The 18,736-nt window shown below is 45.9% G+C and overlaps 2 protein-coding genes across 3 annotated transcripts in view; one reads left to right on the forward strand and one right to left on the reverse strand.

The window, feature by feature from the left end:
* Positions 1-5,292, forward strand: part of rxraa (retinoid X receptor, alpha a) — a 104,765-nt gene extending 99,473 nt beyond the window's left edge. The window contains exons 9-11 of one of the 2 annotated variants that reach the window (XM_076029837.1): positions 140-231; positions 3,483-3,588; positions 4,850-5,292. In XM_076029837.1, coding sequence (XP_075885952.1) covers positions 140-231; positions 3,483-3,588; positions 4,850-4,997 — 346 coding nt within the window. In that variant the 3' untranslated portion in view covers positions 4,998-5,292. The remainder of the gene's footprint in view (positions 1-139; positions 232-3,482; positions 3,589-4,849) is intronic. The other variant, XM_076029838.1, reaches the window with a different exon arrangement.
* A 4,576-nt stretch (positions 5,293-9,868) lies between these two features.
* LOC142890636 (WD repeat-containing protein 5-like) lies at positions 9,869-17,997 on the reverse strand. The gene is made up of 13 exons (XM_076029839.1): positions 17,788-17,997; positions 17,553-17,661; positions 14,121-14,194; positions 13,863-13,952; positions 13,445-13,534; positions 13,251-13,334; positions 13,104-13,159; positions 12,133-12,179; positions 11,629-11,704; positions 11,463-11,496; positions 11,301-11,375; positions 11,071-11,158; positions 9,869-10,846 (listed from the first exon to the last, which is right to left on the reverse strand). The coding sequence occupies exons 1-13, from the start codon at positions 17,980-17,982 to the stop codon at positions 10,746-10,748; spliced, it is 1,119 nt and encodes a 372-aa protein (XP_075885954.1). The 5' UTR covers positions 17,983-17,997; the 3' UTR covers positions 9,869-10,745.
* Between the last annotated feature and the right edge of the window lie 739 nt (positions 17,998-18,736).

The raw sequence follows: 18,736 nt of genomic DNA on the forward strand, positions 1-18,736 counted from the left end.
AACTTTTCTTTTTAAATGAACCATTTCAATTGGAGCGCTTTTCCCCTTCTAGATTTTTGACATATTGGCGTGAGGGGGATTTTTGGTTCAGAATGTGACTCATCTTTCATTTCTTCGTGTTTTTTTTTTCTTTGCGCAGGGTGCTTACAGAACTGGTGTCAAAGATGAGGGACATGCAGATGGATAAGACGGAACTGGGGTGCCTTCGAGCCATCGTCCTCTTCAACCCAGGTAATAAATCACGAGTCAGCCGCCACCGTTCAAAACTGACGAGAAGCATGAAGAGATAAAGTTCAGGCAACTGGACTGGTTCCGTTTGGCCTCTCATCTGAAAGGTTTCTTCAGTTCTAAAAAAGGTTGGAGAGTCCCATGTATTTTACCACCAGGAGGGCCTAAAGCAGGGGTCAGCCTGCAAGGACCCCATGAGTTGCCCACAGGCCTGTTGTGAAAATAGCACAACTTGCCCCGGTTGCACGAAGACGGGTTTCTCTGAAAACAGAACTATTTAGCCGGTTCGGCCTTGCGTTTACACGAAGCTGCCGTTTTCACTGAAACTGCAAAGACCGAAACCACGCATTTTCGAAAGCGCTCCTCAGGGTGGATCGGTTTGAAAAATGCTGCCTCGCCCGGATTTATGTGAACGCCAAAACCGATCTTTTTTGGAAACGCTGATGTCACAGTTGGAAACCTCTCCCTCCGCCTTGCAACCTGAGCAACCGTGAGGTGCAGATGACCACTCTCAACAACCACGTTGGACAACGGACTTGTTACTGCTACTACTGATCAGCCTGCAGTCTTCCCATTGACATCCACTACAACAAACCGCAAACAGTGAACAATAACACACGGTGCTCGTGGATCAATCGTGAATTGTGTGCAAAGTGAAAATTAAAACAACAAAAGCGATTTGCAAACATCGTGTTTTACTTTTTATTGATTTTCTTTTGAGTGGGCGGACTGCGATATTGAGGCAGGAAACCTAAATGACAAAAAATGTTAGCAAACCTTGACTGGCACGACCCCCAGTCAACCTTAACATGGAGCATTTAAGGCTTTGTTTTCTAAAGTAACTCAAAGTAGAAGTTCAACTCTGTCGTTTATCCACACCGTCTTTTCATGAGTGATCTTTCTTTGTTCTCAGTGGCGCTAATGTTAGCGAGGTGAGCTACTGCTTCTTTAAACTGCGCGCTCCAGGTGTTCTTCTTCTTCCTTTGCCTTCAGGGAGTAAACTAGCGGTGCCACACCTGGCCTGGCATAGGTACTACATCATTTTCAGTTGTTTCCAGCGTTTCCGTGTATATGGGAACATTTTTGAAGTCAGCTTCGTGTAACCGTGTTTTTTTTTGGTTTTTTTTCAGGAGCGATTTCAAAAATGTGTGGTTTCGACAAAAATCCGTCTCCGTGTAAACGGTCCCTTAGTGAGCTGCATCTAAAATGTTATTTTTCTCTCACTTGAAAATGTCAATGTCAAGAAAATACACTGATTAAAAATATTATATTATACATGAAGTCTTTGCGGATAATTATTGTGAGAAAATAACATGACTAGTGTCTTCATATAGATGAGTATCAATAATGATATATAACTAAAGGCTGAGAAAACATCTTATTTCAGGAGAGTGTAGCAAACTGGTAGCCCTTCGCATGACCGAGTACCCATGAGGTCGCTCTGAGGTTCTAAAAGGCTGGTGACCCCTGGCCTAAAGGCAGTTTGTACCCTCAATGTAGAAAGGTTGAGTTGAACTGAAGAAGCTTTTTGGATGAGACACGAAACGTCACACGATAGCAAAAACAAAGACGACCTGGACGACTAACAACGTTCACAGACCGACAGACATTTTCACTTTGTGCTTACATTGCTCAAGGCTGACGATTCTTGTTTACAGTTTGCAGCCCAAGCATAACTTCCTTTTGATGGTGTTTCTGCCCTGCCCCTGGGTCAAAGAAATCTCTTTGACAGCTGGTCCGGTCTTTCACTCAGGGCCTGTGTTTGCTCACCATGTGCTGTCTGCCGTCGCTGCTGCCCCGTGTTTAAACCTCATCCACATGGCGCCCAAGTGTACTGACGCAACCCTGGAGTGTGACCCCACTTTTTAATGACTCAGTTGTAGGGAGCCTCTCGCCGTCCCTCCGGGGCCCACTGGATCAGCTGAGTCCCGACACACTGATCCTCTGTTGTCCGGGGCCGCGTCCAGGCCCACTGGCCTTGGTTCACTTCTCAGCCTGATTCCTTGTTAATTAGGGGTTCGACCAGACTGGCCTGATTGGAAAATCAAAGGACGGGGAGCGGGGTCGGGGCAGGATGGAGGGTGAGCCCTGAGTCCTTCCTTTCCCACACTGGCTGACCAGGACCCGGCCCATTAACGACGAATGAGCATTCATTGTTGATCAAGTTGTGTATTCCTTTGTCCGTCAGAAATGTTAAATCAATGACGCATTTGTGACGCTCATCACCGCCGAGTCCGCCAGCAAGGGTTTAAATTAGTGGCGGCTTTGAAAAAGACCACAGTGCTTAATTGGACTAACCCAGAATGCGGTGCTGCATGTCTGCACTGAGCCCGGGGGTTAAAACTCAACCTGTGGGGTAACGTAGGTTGGCTCGGGTCGACGTTTGAGACCATTGACTGTATAAAAAAGACAGACCCAGCTTCCGGTTTCAATGCGGAAGTACTGAAAACCTGCATACTATCGTTTAACCAGCGGGAGCCACCAGTTGGTCAACCACAAGTGCAAAAAGACTAAAAATAAGGGGCTGTCAGTGTAGAATTCATACCGTTATGAACTGGTCAAACATTTTTGCTGGTCTAAGTTGCACTTTAAGATGTGCAATATTTGGAGATTTTGAGGAAACATCTGAAGTTACATTTTAGATTGCAGCGCTTATTCGCTCACCCTCCCTCCCCTGAGTTTGCCAGTGAACGACAGCGGTCTGCACACACAAACCTGGATACCTTGTCCACCTTCTTCTTAACTGGCTTATTTGAGGACACCGGTGTTCACCCTAAATATGAATCGCACTGGATTGTCCACAGCGGCTTTCTTTGAAATCAGCAAATAGGTCCTGGTGTTCATTTGGTCTGGGTTGGACTCATTTTGAGGAACAATGCCAATGTGGGCAGATAGGCTTACTAGTCGACCGTAGTCAGCTACCAGGAAGTTTGGTCATCCGCTGCGCTCACGGTCCAATCACTGCTGACCTCCAGCACCACCCACATATTCAAATTTGGAATCTTCCAGTTTCAAACACTACCAGGCTCGCAAGATGGTGCTGACCTTGAAACCGATCTTAAGGCTTCCGAACGGGTCTTAGCAATCCCATGGGTCGCGATGTCTCCGTCCAACGTGATGTGCGAGGACAATCCAACCCCGAAAATAACAAAAAACAGAAACTTATTCTCCGATGGGGGTAAACAGAAATTGTTGTTGTTTACATTAGGTATCTTTTTTTAAAGTTTTTGTTTTGTTTTTTGTGCCTCCCGCAGACTCGAAAGGCCTGTCCAACCCCAGCGAGGTGGAAGCTCTGCGAGAGAAAGTGTATGCGTCTTTAGAGGCCTACTGCAAACAGAAGTACCCGGAGCAGCCCGGCAGGTACGGAGACGAGTGGAACCGTGCACGTCCCCAGACTCTGGTGTTCAGAGAGAAATGAGCAACACACACACACATCTGGAGAGGCAGAGTGAGGCTGGGGGGGTGGGGGGGGGTCCAGTGTGTGTTTACCTTTTAAGATCCAATCCACAAAGGCAAGCCTGTAGATGAGCAATCACTTCCGCCCGCGACAGATCTAACAACGTTGTTGCGTTTCAGCTGCATCGTTTTTGTTCAGTTTTGTTTCGGCTTCTTTACTCCTCCACACTGCCTGTACAGATTTCACTCAATATTAATGAGAGAGACTGGGGAGGTGGAGAGGGGGGGCTCTTGGAACAAAAGGCTGAAATCCATATTCATTTTCCATCTGTTTGCCGTAACCTCGCCGCGCTCTCTAAACAGTTGAGCCGCACCGGTGCCAAGACGAGGTTCGAGCGCAGGAGAAGCAAACTTTGGCAGAAGGCCGTCTGTACAGCTCGCGAAATTTAAGATGGGGGTTTTATTTCATTTATTTTTTTAAAGCCAACTTCGGTCTGACTGAAGCTGTGCAGTGAGCAGAGCTCTGCCAAACTCCAGGCCCCTCAATAAAGGGCAAATGAGAAATAATTAAAAGATCACCAGATGTGTGATGCGTTTGAGGTCTCGCCATTGTGGGCATTCACACTGGCTGTGTCCCCATCCCATCACCGATCTGGAGAAAACCTTTACACAGAAAAACAACCGAAATAAAGAATCTGATTCATTTTTGAGCATTAAACAAAGAGAAACAGCTTGAGTTTTAAAAGTTTATCACATTTTACGGATTTGCCACCACGACTAGCGAAGCTACTGAAAACACGTCACATTTATTTCCGTCATTTGTTTGAGGAGAAATAACGTTGCCCGGTCAGAGGTGGGTCAGCAGCTCAGTTCTTCTTCCTCTGGTTGCGAGCAGTCACCTCCTCTTTAGGTTTGTGGCTCCGTTTTCATCAACTGCATTTGTATCACAATCTTCTTTTCAGATTCAGATTCAGATTACTTTTATTGCCATTTGTGCAAAAGTACACATAGGAATTTGTTTTGGAAGTCCCAGTGTGCATCAAATAATTAATTAAATAAATAATAAATAAATAAACCGGGGGAAGGAGGAGCGCGTGGAGCACACACGCATCTGGTGTGGATCCGTTGTTTTGGTGTCTCAGGAAGTCATGGAAGTCATTTTTCTTCACATTTCTCTTGCTCACGGTTGTCCCACGTCCTCCTCACCCCTCCTGTGTTGTGACAGATTTGCCAAGCTGCTGCTGCGGTTACCGGCACTTCGCTCCATCGGCCTCAAGTGTCTGGAGCACTTGTTCTTTTTCAAGCTCATCGGGGACACGCCCATCGACACCTTCCTCATGGAGATGCTGGAAGCACCGCATCAGATGACATAATCCCCCCCGCCGCCACCTCACCCCACCCCCCCACCCCGACCCCCCGTTCTCTCCTGTTCGGTCACACACGTCCACCCTGCAGTATTCCTCATTCAGGATGGGAACGATGAGTCCTGACCAGTGTGCCCCGTTCATTCTGTTCTCAAATCATCAAATGTTTGGCTCTGTTTTATACTTTGTAAAATATATGAATAAGATATACATATACAGACATACAAGATATATGTGTGTGTATGTGTATATATATATATATGTATATATATATATATATATATATATATATATATATATATATATATATATATATATATATGTATATAAATATGTATATATATATATATATATAAATATATATATACATGCATATATATACATATATATAATATATATATATATATATATATATATATATATATATATATATGTATATATGTATATATATATATATATATATATATATGTACACACATGTTGATTTGGACTATGGGAGCGGCAGAAGTGTAATGAGCCATTTCATCCTCGCGACGTGGAGATAATCAGGTTTTTAACAGCCGCAGTTTGTGCTCGCAGCAGGTATATTTAACACACGAACAGACAGACCAACGAAGAAGAAGCCTTGGAGTGGGTGGTGGGGGGCGTGGGAGAAAAAAAAATTGCGGTGATGTCACAAAAGGGGGACAGTGGGCGTTGTGATCAGGACAATCGTGGAGCGAGGTGGGGGGAAGGGGGGAGGGTGTGAGGCCCCCCCCCCCTTCTTTCGCTCTCTCTCTCTCCTCCCCTCCCTCATTCAGGACTGAGAGCGACGGAGGAGGGGGGGAGGGGGGCGGCGAGGAACGCCCGCCTGGCTCGGCTTGAGCGCGCCAGGCCTTGCACTATGTTTTTTTTTTTTTTTGTTGTCGTTTATTGTTATTATTATTTTTTGATTTCTAAGTGTGAGATTCCCCCCCCCCCTCCCCCCACCACCTCGGCCGGAGTACAGCTCAACGCGCGACGCGAGTGGCGCCCGACAGAAAGCAAACTACTACTACAACCACAACAGCAACAGCAACAGTGAAAAGGAAACAAACCAACACACCTCAGGTCTCACGCACAACCCTGTCGGATGGACGCGAGATGGCGGCGCTGGAAACTAGCTGTTTTGCGCTTGCACGCGGTGCTCGGAGAGGCCAGCGGGGGGGGGGGGAGCAGTCGGACCCTCTCGGATGGTTGTCGGGGGAGGGGGAAGGAAGAGAAGAAGAGAAGAGAAGGAACTCGCCGGCCCTCTCAACCCCCCGGTTGTTTCTGTTTGTTTGTTTTTTTTTTACCCATCACCCTCCCCTCCCCCCTCCTCTCCCCATCTTCGGCCTCCTCATCGCGAATCTCAGTTTTCACCTCCACACTCGACCTCCATCTCCGTTTTTTTTTTTGTTTTTTTTTCCGGAAACACCTCAGCCAGCCGATCCGTACAGAAGCAGTAGAGTTACGACCGCTCGCAGTATTGACGTTCTTTTTCACTTTTTCGGAGGAGGTGGGGGATTTTTTTTTTTTTTGTCTCCCTTCCCCCGAACTTGCAGCGATGCACAGTTTTACCTCCGGCTCCGTCTCTCCCGCCAAACCTCCTCCAAGCCACCAGGGAGCTCATTGTCCATCGTCTCTCTTTGAGTTGTGATTGTTACTTGGCACTTAACCTCGTGACAGCGGGTGTCGGGTTTTTCCTCAACGGAGAGCAGGTGTCGATTCCGACGGGACCCTCCCACTTCTTCTTCTTGTTCTTCTTCGGAGAAACGACACGCTGCCGACTCACACCTGCTCTCCTTTGCACTTCTCTGGACAGCCGAGGGTCTTGGAAAAAAATATTTAAAAAAAGAAATTGTTAAATATCTCCACGACATGTTAAAAGTACGCTCCGCGCCTCTGCTCTGCTTTCTGTACCTCCCTTTGACGTCCTTTTTTTTGCCACTTTTCTTTAAAAAAAGAAAAAAAAATACTGCGGTCGCTGCAAATCTATGCATCGGGTGCATTTCCAAAGATTGTCTTCAGGGCAGGTTAATGTCAGCTTTGACTTCAGCAGGTCCCGGATGTTTGGTTTTTTCCCCTTCAAACGGTTTGCATTTTTGATAAGGGCCTCGTTAAGCTGCGACGGATGCCACTCGTGTTTTTATGGAAAAGTGGATGCAATTCGAATCAAAGCTTTTGCGTAGTGGTATTTTTGGGAGGGAAAAAAATGGGCTGTCCAGATAATTAAATCAAGGACTTTCAACAATTATCTGCACAGTCACCACTTTTTCTCGAGCACCTTGACAACTATCCACGGTTGGTTAGGAAGCAAAAGCAAACAAACAAAAATAAAGAAGTACTGAGCACTGTGTTTTAAAATATTCCCCGAAAATTGAAGATTCGTCTCAGGTGTATGGAGTCCTGACTGTCACCTTCCCCCTTTTTCTTAGATAACATCAAAAATGCAATAGAATGACACTCATAAATTGAATCCATTATTAATTAAAAGTTTAAAAATCACCCATTTTATAAAGGTTTAATCCTGAGGGGATTTTCAAATAATAGATTTTGTTAGCTTTAATTTGAAAAATCGCCTTGAACTTCCTGTTTTGTTTTGGTTGACTTTGTTTGACTTTTTGATGGGCCGGTGGCGGCCTCCAGAGGCCGGGGGAGGCGCTACAGGTGTGGCGCCGTGGCTCACCGTGGTTGGGGGGCGGTTTTCCGCTGTCGTTGCGCCGGGTGGGTGGGGTGAAACTTCGCGCGCTGTCGTTTGTTTTACCAACCGCGAAAACAGTCGCGTTCGACTCGCCCCGAAAGTTTCACGAAGCCACAAAGAATTTGCCGGCGTATTAACAGGGAGGGTAATTAAGTCTTGAAAGCATTGCGGTGACACCCTCAGGACTCCCATCAAAGTAGTGAAACCAACCACCACATTGACCGTGTGCCAACATTTTTCTTTCGTTTAAAAAAAAAATGATCAGGGTGTAGTTTCCCTGCGGGGCCTCCAGCGGCAGCCCCGATAATCTCCCCTCCGATTCTCACAGGGAAGAAAGAAAAAAAAAAAAAAGGCCAAGACTCGGTCCTGATGTTCAGAAATGATGTCCCATCAGCGAGGCGGCGGCGGGCTTCGTGAGGGCTGTGAGCTCCCTCTAGTGGACGAGACGCAACACTGCATCGTTACTTGAATAGTTTTTTTTTTCTTTTTTCCTTCTACTCACGTTCAATCAGACATGAAGATGGCACTTTCTCACCGTGTTAAATCGCGGACGTTCGTCGTTGTTCGAGGCGACGGTAGGGGGCGCAATGGCAACCTCAAGAGTCTGTGCTTGTATAAAATATACACACAAAAAAAAGAGAGCAGCAATAAGTGTATCATTGGCTCTTTGCGACATGACGTAGTTTCATTAAGGTGGCCTGTGTTATTACGGAGTATCCAGTTTTGACTGCCAGTTCGAGCTCAGTTTACAGTGTTCACGCGCGCCGGGAGGCAGAGGTCAAACCCAATGGTTCAACTCTGATGATTCAAAGGAGGGGGGGTTCGTTTCGTTTTTCACTTTCATCCGTTCAGTTTGCGTGAACGAGGAACCGTAGTCGGATTTTAGTAGTCAGATTTTGCCATGGAAATTGCAATGCGTTCTCTTCTCCTTTTTTCCCGCGCCCAATCCCCTCTGACACCCAAAATGTGACCCCACCCCACCCCACCCCCAGCCCCACCCCTTCTCGTCAGTTCACTGTGACAGGGTGGCTGCAGGTTTCTTAAGCCATAAGGTGGAAAACGAGGTGCGAGCTCACTTCCTCCCCCTACAGTTAGAAAAAGGCAAGGGTCTCCTTGATTGAAAAAACAAAGAAGAAGAAGAAAAGACAGGACCCTCCCCACCCCCTTCCCCAATATGTAGAACGTAAAGCTATATTTTGTTAATATGTACATGTGTATATATTTATAAATATATATCGACTGATCTGTTCCTCAAATATCTCCAGTATCGAAAAGAGGGAGACGAGTCCATCAGACCAAACTGTTCCACGGCAGGTGTTCTTATCCGACTCAGTTTGATTTGGGTTATTTTTTTGTGTGTGTTTGTTTTTATTACTGAATAAAAAAGAACTCTGATCAACCAGCAGCAGCAGCTCAAATGAACCAGCTTCTTTTACAGCAGTTTACGGGACCTCGAATTAAAACAGACAAAAAAAATAAAAAAATACAGAAAGAAAATTGCAGACTTTAAACCCTCCAGACTGTACGTGTTGCTTTGCAAGTTGTATGTTCTAAACGTGATCAGGAAGAGAAGAAAATAAAGCTGAGCTCGTGACACAATCACCGCTTTCTTTGTCGCATAGGTGGTAAAAAATAAAATGTTCAAGTGGGAAAGAAAAAAAAACACTTGGGGGGGAGGGGGGGGAGAGAAAAAAAAGATCTATTTTTGTACAAAGGTAATTTTATCCCTGGCTTGTGTACTCTGGTCCCCTCCCCCTTCCTTTTCATTTCTTCTGTGGGCTGTCATATATGTTGTGGAAAAAAGGCTTATTTGACGAGGCAAGCGGCAATTTTACAGCTTGAAAAAAAAAAAAAATGTTCGTTTTTTTCTCTCAAAGCTGAGAGGAGTCGTCCGCTTCGGCACCTTTCGGTAACTGTCGCCTTTAATTTGCCATTTTCAGCCTGTCGCTACCGGATGGGAATGTCTTCTCTCATTATTCATTTCTTTTCTCTTGTCTTTTTTTTTTTTTTTTAAAGGAGATGGCATTTTTCAGCTGTTCTTTGTGAGTTGTTTTGATGTTCTCTCTTTCATGGACAGAAAAAAAAGGTTATTAAAAAAAAAAAAACTTTAAACTGAGCTCCTTGTTTTTTTTTTTTTGTTGATGCGATCATGTCAGGAAACACATCCGTGTGCCGTGAACAAAATACAAAACAGGACTTTATTAAGACAAGACTTTTTTTTTTTTTTTTAAGCTCGCAATTGCAAACATATTTGACAAAGATCCACGTTGGCTGATGAGATGCTTGCTGGCTTTGTACAGAGTTCTACACCGTGTGTGAGCTAATCTAGAAGTGAGGTGAACAAAAAATGACGGATACGGTAAAAAAAAAAAAAAAAGTCACAATACATGGCACTGTATGTACACATCTTAAAACATGCTGCATTTGGCTGCGGCGATCAAATTGTATTAAAAAAATAATCAGCGAGAAACTCGGGTTGAATACCAAACACCAACAAAAAAAAAAAATGTAACTTTCAAAAACAATGAACAATTTTGCATAACTGTTACCAGATCTGGGAAAAAAAAACAAAACAAAACTTCAGCTTTAGCTTGCGTACTTGAGCGTCGGAATGTCAAAAGTCACACAAATTCATTTGTTGCAATCTTTATTTTCCAAATTGAGCTCGCTTTATTTTTTTTTATATCAGCAAAATGCCCAAAAGAACTCAAACTGTGAGATTTGTAGAAAAGAAAAAAAAAAAAGAAGTGTTTTTGCATGTGGGTTGAAGCAGTTGATACAGAGTCAATAAACAAGCACCGGTAAACAAACAAACAAAAAATAAGACTTCCTGTGAAGGCAACAGATCTGGCTGGTGTGTCTCTTTTGGTTTGTCCTCGCTGGATGTCACTACCTGATAGCCCCGCCCCCTAAACCCTAAGCTCTCCGTTAGAAAACAAGTCCTTTTTTTTCCCGCCCTTTTGACAAAATGTAGAAAAAACGTATTAAAAAAAAAAACACAAAAGAATGAACCCCCAACTCCCCTCAGAAGAAAAAAAAACTAAATCACAAGGAGCTTAGCAGTCGCTTCTCCACAGCTTGATGGTTTTGTCGTTTTCCAAAGCCGCCGACGCGATGATGTTCTCCGTCGGGTGGCAGGCGGTCGATATGACAACGTCTGCGGAATCAGAGCGGACGCTGAAATTTTGCGGCAGGGGGAAAAAAAAAAAACAAATTCTCCCCAAACCTCCCCCCCCAAAAAAAACATCTGAAACAAACAGCTCGACATTTTGCGTTTCTCCAAATCAGCGTTCAAAAGTAGAACTGGAGCGTGCCCGATTAAAAACAGCCTGCAACAACACTGTGGTGTGTGTGCGTGTGTGTGTGTGTGTGCGTCTCTACCTGTGTGGCCCTGCAGTTTCTGCACAATCTCCTTTGTCTGCAGATTCCAGATGTAGACCATGTTGTCCTCGGAGCCCGACACGATCCACTGCGGACAGCACGGACGGGTCAAGCATTTAAAATTTTGTTTTATTTCGATTTATTTTTTTAGCTGCCAGTTGTTATACTGAGAAATAAAAAAAACAAACAAACAAACAAACAAAAAGCACAGCGAGCGAAGGGGTTCTCACCTTGCCGCCGGTGACGGAGAAATTGGCAAATATGCAGTACTTCTCGTTTTTGTGGCCCGTGTACGTTTTCAAGCACTGCGGAGTTCCGAGGAGGACAACGTTAATAAATGTAGATACGGTTCACTTTAGGGACGTGTGCAAAAGCTGCAGCAGCCGTCTCACCTTTCCTTTGCTGTAGTCCCACAGTTTCAGTGTGCTGCAAAGTCAACACAAACAGTTGTTTAAACAAAAGGGTTCGCTTTCATGGGGCGTCGGCGCGACGGCGCTCTGCTGCCATCTGGTGGCGAGCGGAGAGACTACACCGGAGGGAGGCGGGACCGGGACTCACTTGTCCAGTGTGGCTGCCAGGATGTATTTGCCGTTGGGGGAGAACTTGACAAACGACACGGGCGGGTTGTCGTCATCTGGCAAACACAACAGCGCGGCCGTTACACAAAGAGAGGTTTTGGTGTTTTTTGATTTTTAAAGTGCTCTGAGTGGGGAGCACTTCAATAAACCCTGCGGGAGGTTGACGCCAACACCGCTGCATTGCTGGATATTTTAGGATGGGAAATTCCGTCGGTGATTAATTGAATTTAAAATCAAAACAGGAGAAAAAATATATTTATTTTACAGTTTGTATTGACAGAGAGCCTTGATAGTGCTCGTGCTCAGAGAAAATACAGTCCAAATTTTTCCGCCACTCAATATTTTCTTTCTTCGAAAATTTTGAACACAACGGATACAAAAGAAAGACCGCAAAACAAGAAAGAAATCTGCCAGGAAGTTTTCAAATGAAATACGTACGTAATTATTAAAAATAAATAAATAAATAAATAAAAAGCTTGCTTACCTATGAGCGTCTTTAAGCACTGTCCTGACGCCGTGTCCCAGATTCGGCTGGGGCGGGGGAGAGAGGGAGAGAGATCTTAAAATTAAGTGATGTCAGGTCAATGATTGAACATTATTTTAAACACTTGAGATGACTGAAGCACATCTAGAAGAGACGCAAACAGCTGGCAGAGAGGCGCAGTAATGGCAGCAGCAGCATTAACAGCAGCAGCAACAGCATTAACAGCAGCAGCAGCATGAACAGCAGCAGCAGTATTAACAACAGCAGCAGCAGCAGCAGCAGCAGCATGAACAGCAGCAGCAGTATTAACAGCAGCAGCATTAACAGCAGCAGCAGCAGCATGAACAGCAGCAGCAGTATTAACAGCAGCAGCAGCATTAACAGCAGCAGCAGCAGCAGCAGCAGCATTAGCAGCAGCAGCAGCAGCAGCAGCAGCATTAGCAGCAGCAGCAGCAGCAGCATTAACAGCAGCAGCAGTATTAACAGCAGCAGCAGCAGCAGCATTAACAGCAGCAGCAGTATTAACAGCAGCAGCAGCAGCAGCAGCAGCAGCAGCAGCAGCATTAACAGCAGCAGCAGCATTAACAGCAGCAGCAGCAGCATTAACAGCAGCAGCAGCAGCAGCAGCATTAACAGCAGCAGCAGTATTAACAGCAGCAGCATTAACAGCAGCAGCAGCAGCAGCAGCAGCAGCAGCAGCATTAACAGCAGCAGCAGCAGGCTGATTACATTTTAATGGCGTCCTAATGGGGAGGAGTTAGTTTATGTGCGCCATCCCCAGCGGGAGCAGACGGGGGCGCTCCCGGGGTCGGGTTCTGCACGGCAGGAGATCGGCGGTGCTTTTTTCGCAGTTTCTATTTTGCTGTGGCGAGGCCTCGGGAAGACGCAGGCGGTGAGAGCGAGCGGCGCCTCGCTAACGGAGGGAGGACCTCTCAGTAACCAGGAGAGAAATAAAGGAAGATTCTTCTCACCACAGTCCGTCGTAGCTGCTGGAGACGATGAGCGAGCCGTCCCTGTTGAAGTGGACCTGCGGGGAGAGACGCAGGGTTAGCGGAGGAAGCCGGCGCGGGGGGGTGGTGGTGGTGGTGGGGTGGTGGGGGGGGTAGACGAGCGCCTACCGCCGAGACCGGGTCGGAGTGCGCCGGCAACGTTTTCAAACACTTCCCCGTCTTCACGTCCCATATCCTGACGCTCTCGTCGAACTGCGAAAAGGTGAGCAGAGAGAGAGAGAGAGGGGGGGGGGGGGGGGGGGGGGTCAGATCCGCCCGGCGCCGAACACTGCGAGTTGCCGTCGCACGGCCCGGCGACTCACCGAGCCCGACACGATGAGGTTGGACTGAGGGTTGAAGTTGCAGCAGAAGACGTAGTTGCTGTGGCCTTTCAGGGTCTTCAGACACTTTCCCTAGAGGTCAGAGGTCAGAGAGGAAGCAGTTGAGTGGATCAATGCCAACACACGAAGCGGTCAACTTCAAACTTTAAAATTTCATCAAATCTGCGTGGAATTTCTATTTTACTCATCTTTAATTTTCTAAGCCCAGAGAGTTTGTTTGTTTTTTTTTAGGTTTTTTTTCACGTTCTTCCAACTTCGTTTATTAATGTTTTGAGCAATTCATAACAGTGTTCAGTCACTTCGAAAGAAAAAAAAAAAAAAAAAAACAATCTGATGAATCCAAAGCCAGTGATTTCAAAATCAAAGCTGCTCGGTGTTTCGACGCGACGCGACGTCTCACCGAGCTGACGTCCCAGATCTTCAGGGTTTTGTCGTCCGACGCCGACACCAGCAGGTTGGAGTCGGACGACCAGGCCACGTCAGAAATGCCCTGCAGGTGGAGAAGAGAATCCTTTACCGCGTTCACTTCCTTGATAGCATTCTGCGGGAATCGCAGCTTGATGAGGCGGCGGACGAAGGAAACTACACAGCGAGAAGCGCTCGCCTTCGGCTCTGTGAAGGAAGTGCCGAGGAAGCTGGAGCGCTCTGCTCTACTCACCAGCTTGTGACCCGACACGGACTTCTCGAACTTGCCGTCGTACGCTCCCCATATTTTGATGAGTTTGTCAGCGGCTGGAATGTGGAAAGACACGGTTAGCATTTGTTACCACGTTGCTGGCAAATGTTGCACAGCAACACCGACGGGATCTGAAGTGGGTCAAAAAAAAACAACAACATTTTAAAATAAATAATAATGATAATAATAATGATGATAATATAATGATGATAATGATGATAATAATGATAATAATGACAATGATAATGATGATAATGATAATAATAATGATAATAATGATAATAATAATAATGATAATATAATGATAATGATAATAATAATAATGATGATAATAATAATAATAATAATAATAATAATAATAATAATGATAATGATAATAATGATGATAATAATAATGATAATAATATAATGATAATAATAATAATAATATGATAATAATTAATAATAATAATAGGGGAATACTTGTACATAATCGTTATCCACAAACTTCATCTTTGAACAAATAAAATAAATAAGTGCATAAATCTCTGTCAGCTGCACGATGTTGGGAAAACATGCGATGTGCGAGAATGCCGTTGTGCGTTGCGGTTAACGACAGGACTTGCGATAAATAAACAAACAGCGGATCGTCAAAGATGAACACACACACACACACACACACACACACACACACACACACACACACACACACACACACACACACACACACACACACACACACACACACACACACACACACACACGACTGGCGATTCCAATGAAAGTGAACGAAATATGACGACCAAGGGGAAGCAGTTGTCTCAGGCAGCCCCGGATCAAAACGCCACCCGGATGCCGTCTTCCTCTACTGATACCCGGAGAAAGCCAAGCCATGCTAGCGGTGAGCCTGAGGCTGAGCTTCTTTTTTTTTTTTTTTATTCGGGGGAAATAAAATCCAGCTGGACGAAAAATTTCCGTATTACCATATTTGTAGGTCGCTCGCACGCAGCGCTCAGCGCTCGTGCACGAGGGTGCGTTCGCTGTGGTGCACGTGGACGACGACGACGGTCAAACCGCCGGTTAATACGTCGAGTGCGTTTGTGAATTTCTGACCTCAAAAAGTTGCATCTCAGTTGCATGTTTATCTACACGATCTACACAAACCAGACTTCAAACTGCTGAGCGAAGACTTCATTTCATCCCAACACCTCCTCCTCCCCTCTCGCAGGAGTGACCTGACCTTGACCAAAGCGGGAGGGCTACGTCCTCCCGGACGAACTGCCAGCAAGCGAGAGTGAAAAACCTTCCTTCTGTCGGACGAAATGTAGCAAAACTGAGAGCCACGGCCGCTCTGAGGCGTGGGAGGACAGGGTTGTGTTGGAGGAGAAGTTCCCTCAGGAGCCTCGACTTCTATTCTGTCTTAGCGACGGGCAGAGGTCCGATTCATCCTCCACGGAACCCCCCCCAACCCTCCAAGCGGCCGCCACCACACAAGGCAAGTAAACAAACGTCTTTCCATAAAGTGGTGATTTCTTTATGGCGTAGGTGTCAAACTCTGGTCCCTGGGCCAGATTTGGCCTGCAGTGTAATTATATTTGGCCCGCGAAAACCCTGCGAAACTCTGCTCGAGCTGGCCCGCCACCATTATACAGCACATGCACCACTAATACTACAAATCCCAGAATGCTCTGCCAGTATTTTGCCACGTCGATCGAGACGGTTTGTTCACTGAAGGATATTATTAAATCATTGGTTTGTCATCTTGTTTTTAAATGTATCACCTGCCGGTTGAAAAAGGTCACAGTGGAAATTTAAATCAGAAGGATGCAATTCAAAAAAAGGCATACGATTTTTATTTAGAGTACTTTTTATTTATTCTTGGATGAGTTTTTTTTTTTCTTTCAATTTTTAATTTGATTTTGCCTGTGTGCAATAGGAAGCGATTTATTACATAGTACTGAGCTCAGCTTAGCTTGTTCCTCATTCAGTATTGAAACAAAACTTGTTTGGGTGCATGTAGAAAGGTTGACGGTTAGGGGTGGGGCGAAACGGCTGACCCACGATTCCATACTGTGACGATATTTGGCCCACGATAACGATGATATCACGACACACCATGTCTTCGGTATTCGATATATTGCAGGAAATTTTGCCGACGATGTGCGACTGAAAAAGAAAAAAAATACCCATAAAAAGGAAAATGCCTGTGATCTTGCATTTATTCCAAAACGTTGTACAATGTACAAACAAACGTGCACTGCACAAGCAAACATATTAAAGTGCATGAACATTAACAACTTTCACGTAAACGAGGACAGTGCTTTCTGGTAGCGTAAAGTCAGTAGCAACTTCTTTTCTCTGAACTTGGGGACTTGGGAAATACAAACAGACGGGAAGATGAAAGAGGGAAAATCGTTTCGCCGCCCCGATTCTGAAAATCAATTAAAAAAAAAATGATGCAGACAAAATAAATAAATAACCGCATCCCCGAAATATACGGGACAAAGTGGAGTGCGTCCCGTATCAGTTCATGACGGGACAGGTTTTTTAAGTTGCCAAATACGGGACAGTCGCGTGTTTTACGGGAGGGTTGGCAACCCTGTCTAGACCACAGACTGAAATCAAATGAGGTTTCGTCATTTTCCCTAAAAAAAACAAAAAAAAAACGGGACAAATTGTGTCCCGGGAGAGATTTGATTTTTTCCCGGGACAGGAGGTGAAAAAAAAAAGAGAACAATTCTGGGAGAAACAGGGCCGGGTGGCGACGGGAATAGCGCCCCCCACAGACAGGACAGGAGCGATTAACAGTTGCCGGTGACGACGCGGTAAATCCATAACGTGTGTTGAAATAAAATATCGATGTTTGCCGTCAGTGTGTCCATTATTTATTGCGACAGAAAGCACAACAATATATTGCAATATAGATTTTTTTTTTCCACCCCACCCCCCTATTCACGGTCATCTCTGGAAGAAGATTTCTTTTTCAATAAATATCAACGTTGGCCGGCGACTTTGTCCCGAGTTTGACACCCCTGACTTACGCTGTGGTTGACAATCTATTCACCAACTGCTTCCACTGGCCATAGCTCTTACTTACTTGCCCTCATCATCACACTCTCGCCCTGTGCACATCGGGTGTTTGTCGTCTTATCGGTTGCGTTACAGAAAAAAAAAAAAAGTGCCCGACAGGCCGCTGCAGGCTCCTCATGCGTGCGTCCCTACAGCGATGGGGAAAACAGTGTTCGGGCACCATGCATTCGTGACCCTGAGAATAACTGATTTTCCCCACTACCGCGTGCCGCCTAAGCTGCCATCGCGACCCTTTCTGACAGATTCTGGGGCCTTTCAGTCTCCCTCGGCTGATGTGAGGAAGTCAGAAGAGTGTAGAGGCGTGAACGATGTTCCCGGAGGGGACGACGACGACGGTGGACTCACATGAGCTGGCGAGCCACTCTCCGCTGGGGCTGAACTTGACCGAGGACACCGCCTTGGTGTGTCCCGCCAGTGTGAACTTCAGGCTGTAGTTTGGCTTGGCCGGCGCAGACTGGAGGCAATTAAAAAAACACACACACAAAAAAAAAACAAAATCAGGAGCGACTCTTGCGGGTGATTAACTCGTTGGACGGCCAAGCTTCTCCGTAAATGTGGAGGCAGTGAGGGAAACGGAAACCTTGCTCTGGCTGGCGGACGGCGCAACCGGTGGTTTGGTGTCGGTCTCTGCTTTCTTGTCTTCCGTTGCCATGGCGAGGAAGGGAGCATCTATTGATGGGGGACTGTGACACAGAGCAAACACGGAGGCATCATCAGCGCTGCCGACTCCAAATACAACACGCAAGGGGGCGGCGGCGGTGCCGCCGCACGCCATGTACTAATAACTGTACGCACAACGAGGTTCACAGTGCAGTATTGACTCAACTACACTTGTCAAGGCACACTGATGCACTGAAGCATCCTCGTGCGATCAGTGGAGGTCTTTCTCTCTTTCAGAAAAGGCGAACCCTGGCTCATCCTGCGGTGTTTCAATCGGGAATCAGGAAGAGCAAAGGGTCGAAACGTGGCTTTAACTGCGACGCCTCCATATGCCGGGTGACGGACTGAAGAGGTCCGTCCGTCGCAACAACGCAGTTAATTCAACGCATTTTTTTTGGCGTTGGCCAATGGTGGTGCTGGTGATTGAAAACGTCGAGAGCGAGGCGCCTGTTAAGTCTTAAAAGCGCTCGTTTTGGTCGTTGTAAATGTAACGAAGCGCTCTCGTTCTGTCATCGCAGCTAGCATTTAGCCTTAGCCTTAGCTGCCGTGCGGTTGGCGATGGGGGAGAAAGAAAGAAAAAAAAAAAAGACACGAAAATAAGTGGTGTGGGGACAGTGCATGCAGACACCAAACACGAAACGACACGCCAGTCTACGGTGGGTTTATTCATTTTATTCGCGGTAATATTTGCGTCGGTTCATTTCTACAAAGTGGTCGATGTCAAACAAAGAGCGTGACTGAAGGAAATCTAGCCCCATTTTCAGTGTATTGGACAATATATACTTAAGAATAAGCTTAAAAGGCCTTAACATAGTAGTCAGCGATCCGGTCTGGAATCGGCTATTCAAAACAAATACACCAACTGTTGA

Source organism: Nelusetta ayraudi, unplaced genomic scaffold (genome assembly GCF_046127955.1).
Source record: "Nelusetta ayraudi isolate G7.1 ecotype Tasmania unplaced genomic scaffold, CSIRO-AGI_Nayr_v1 ptg000026l, whole genome shotgun sequence".
In the NCBI taxonomy this organism is placed as follows: domain Eukaryota; kingdom Metazoa; phylum Chordata; class Actinopteri; order Tetraodontiformes; family Monacanthidae; genus Nelusetta; species Nelusetta ayraudi.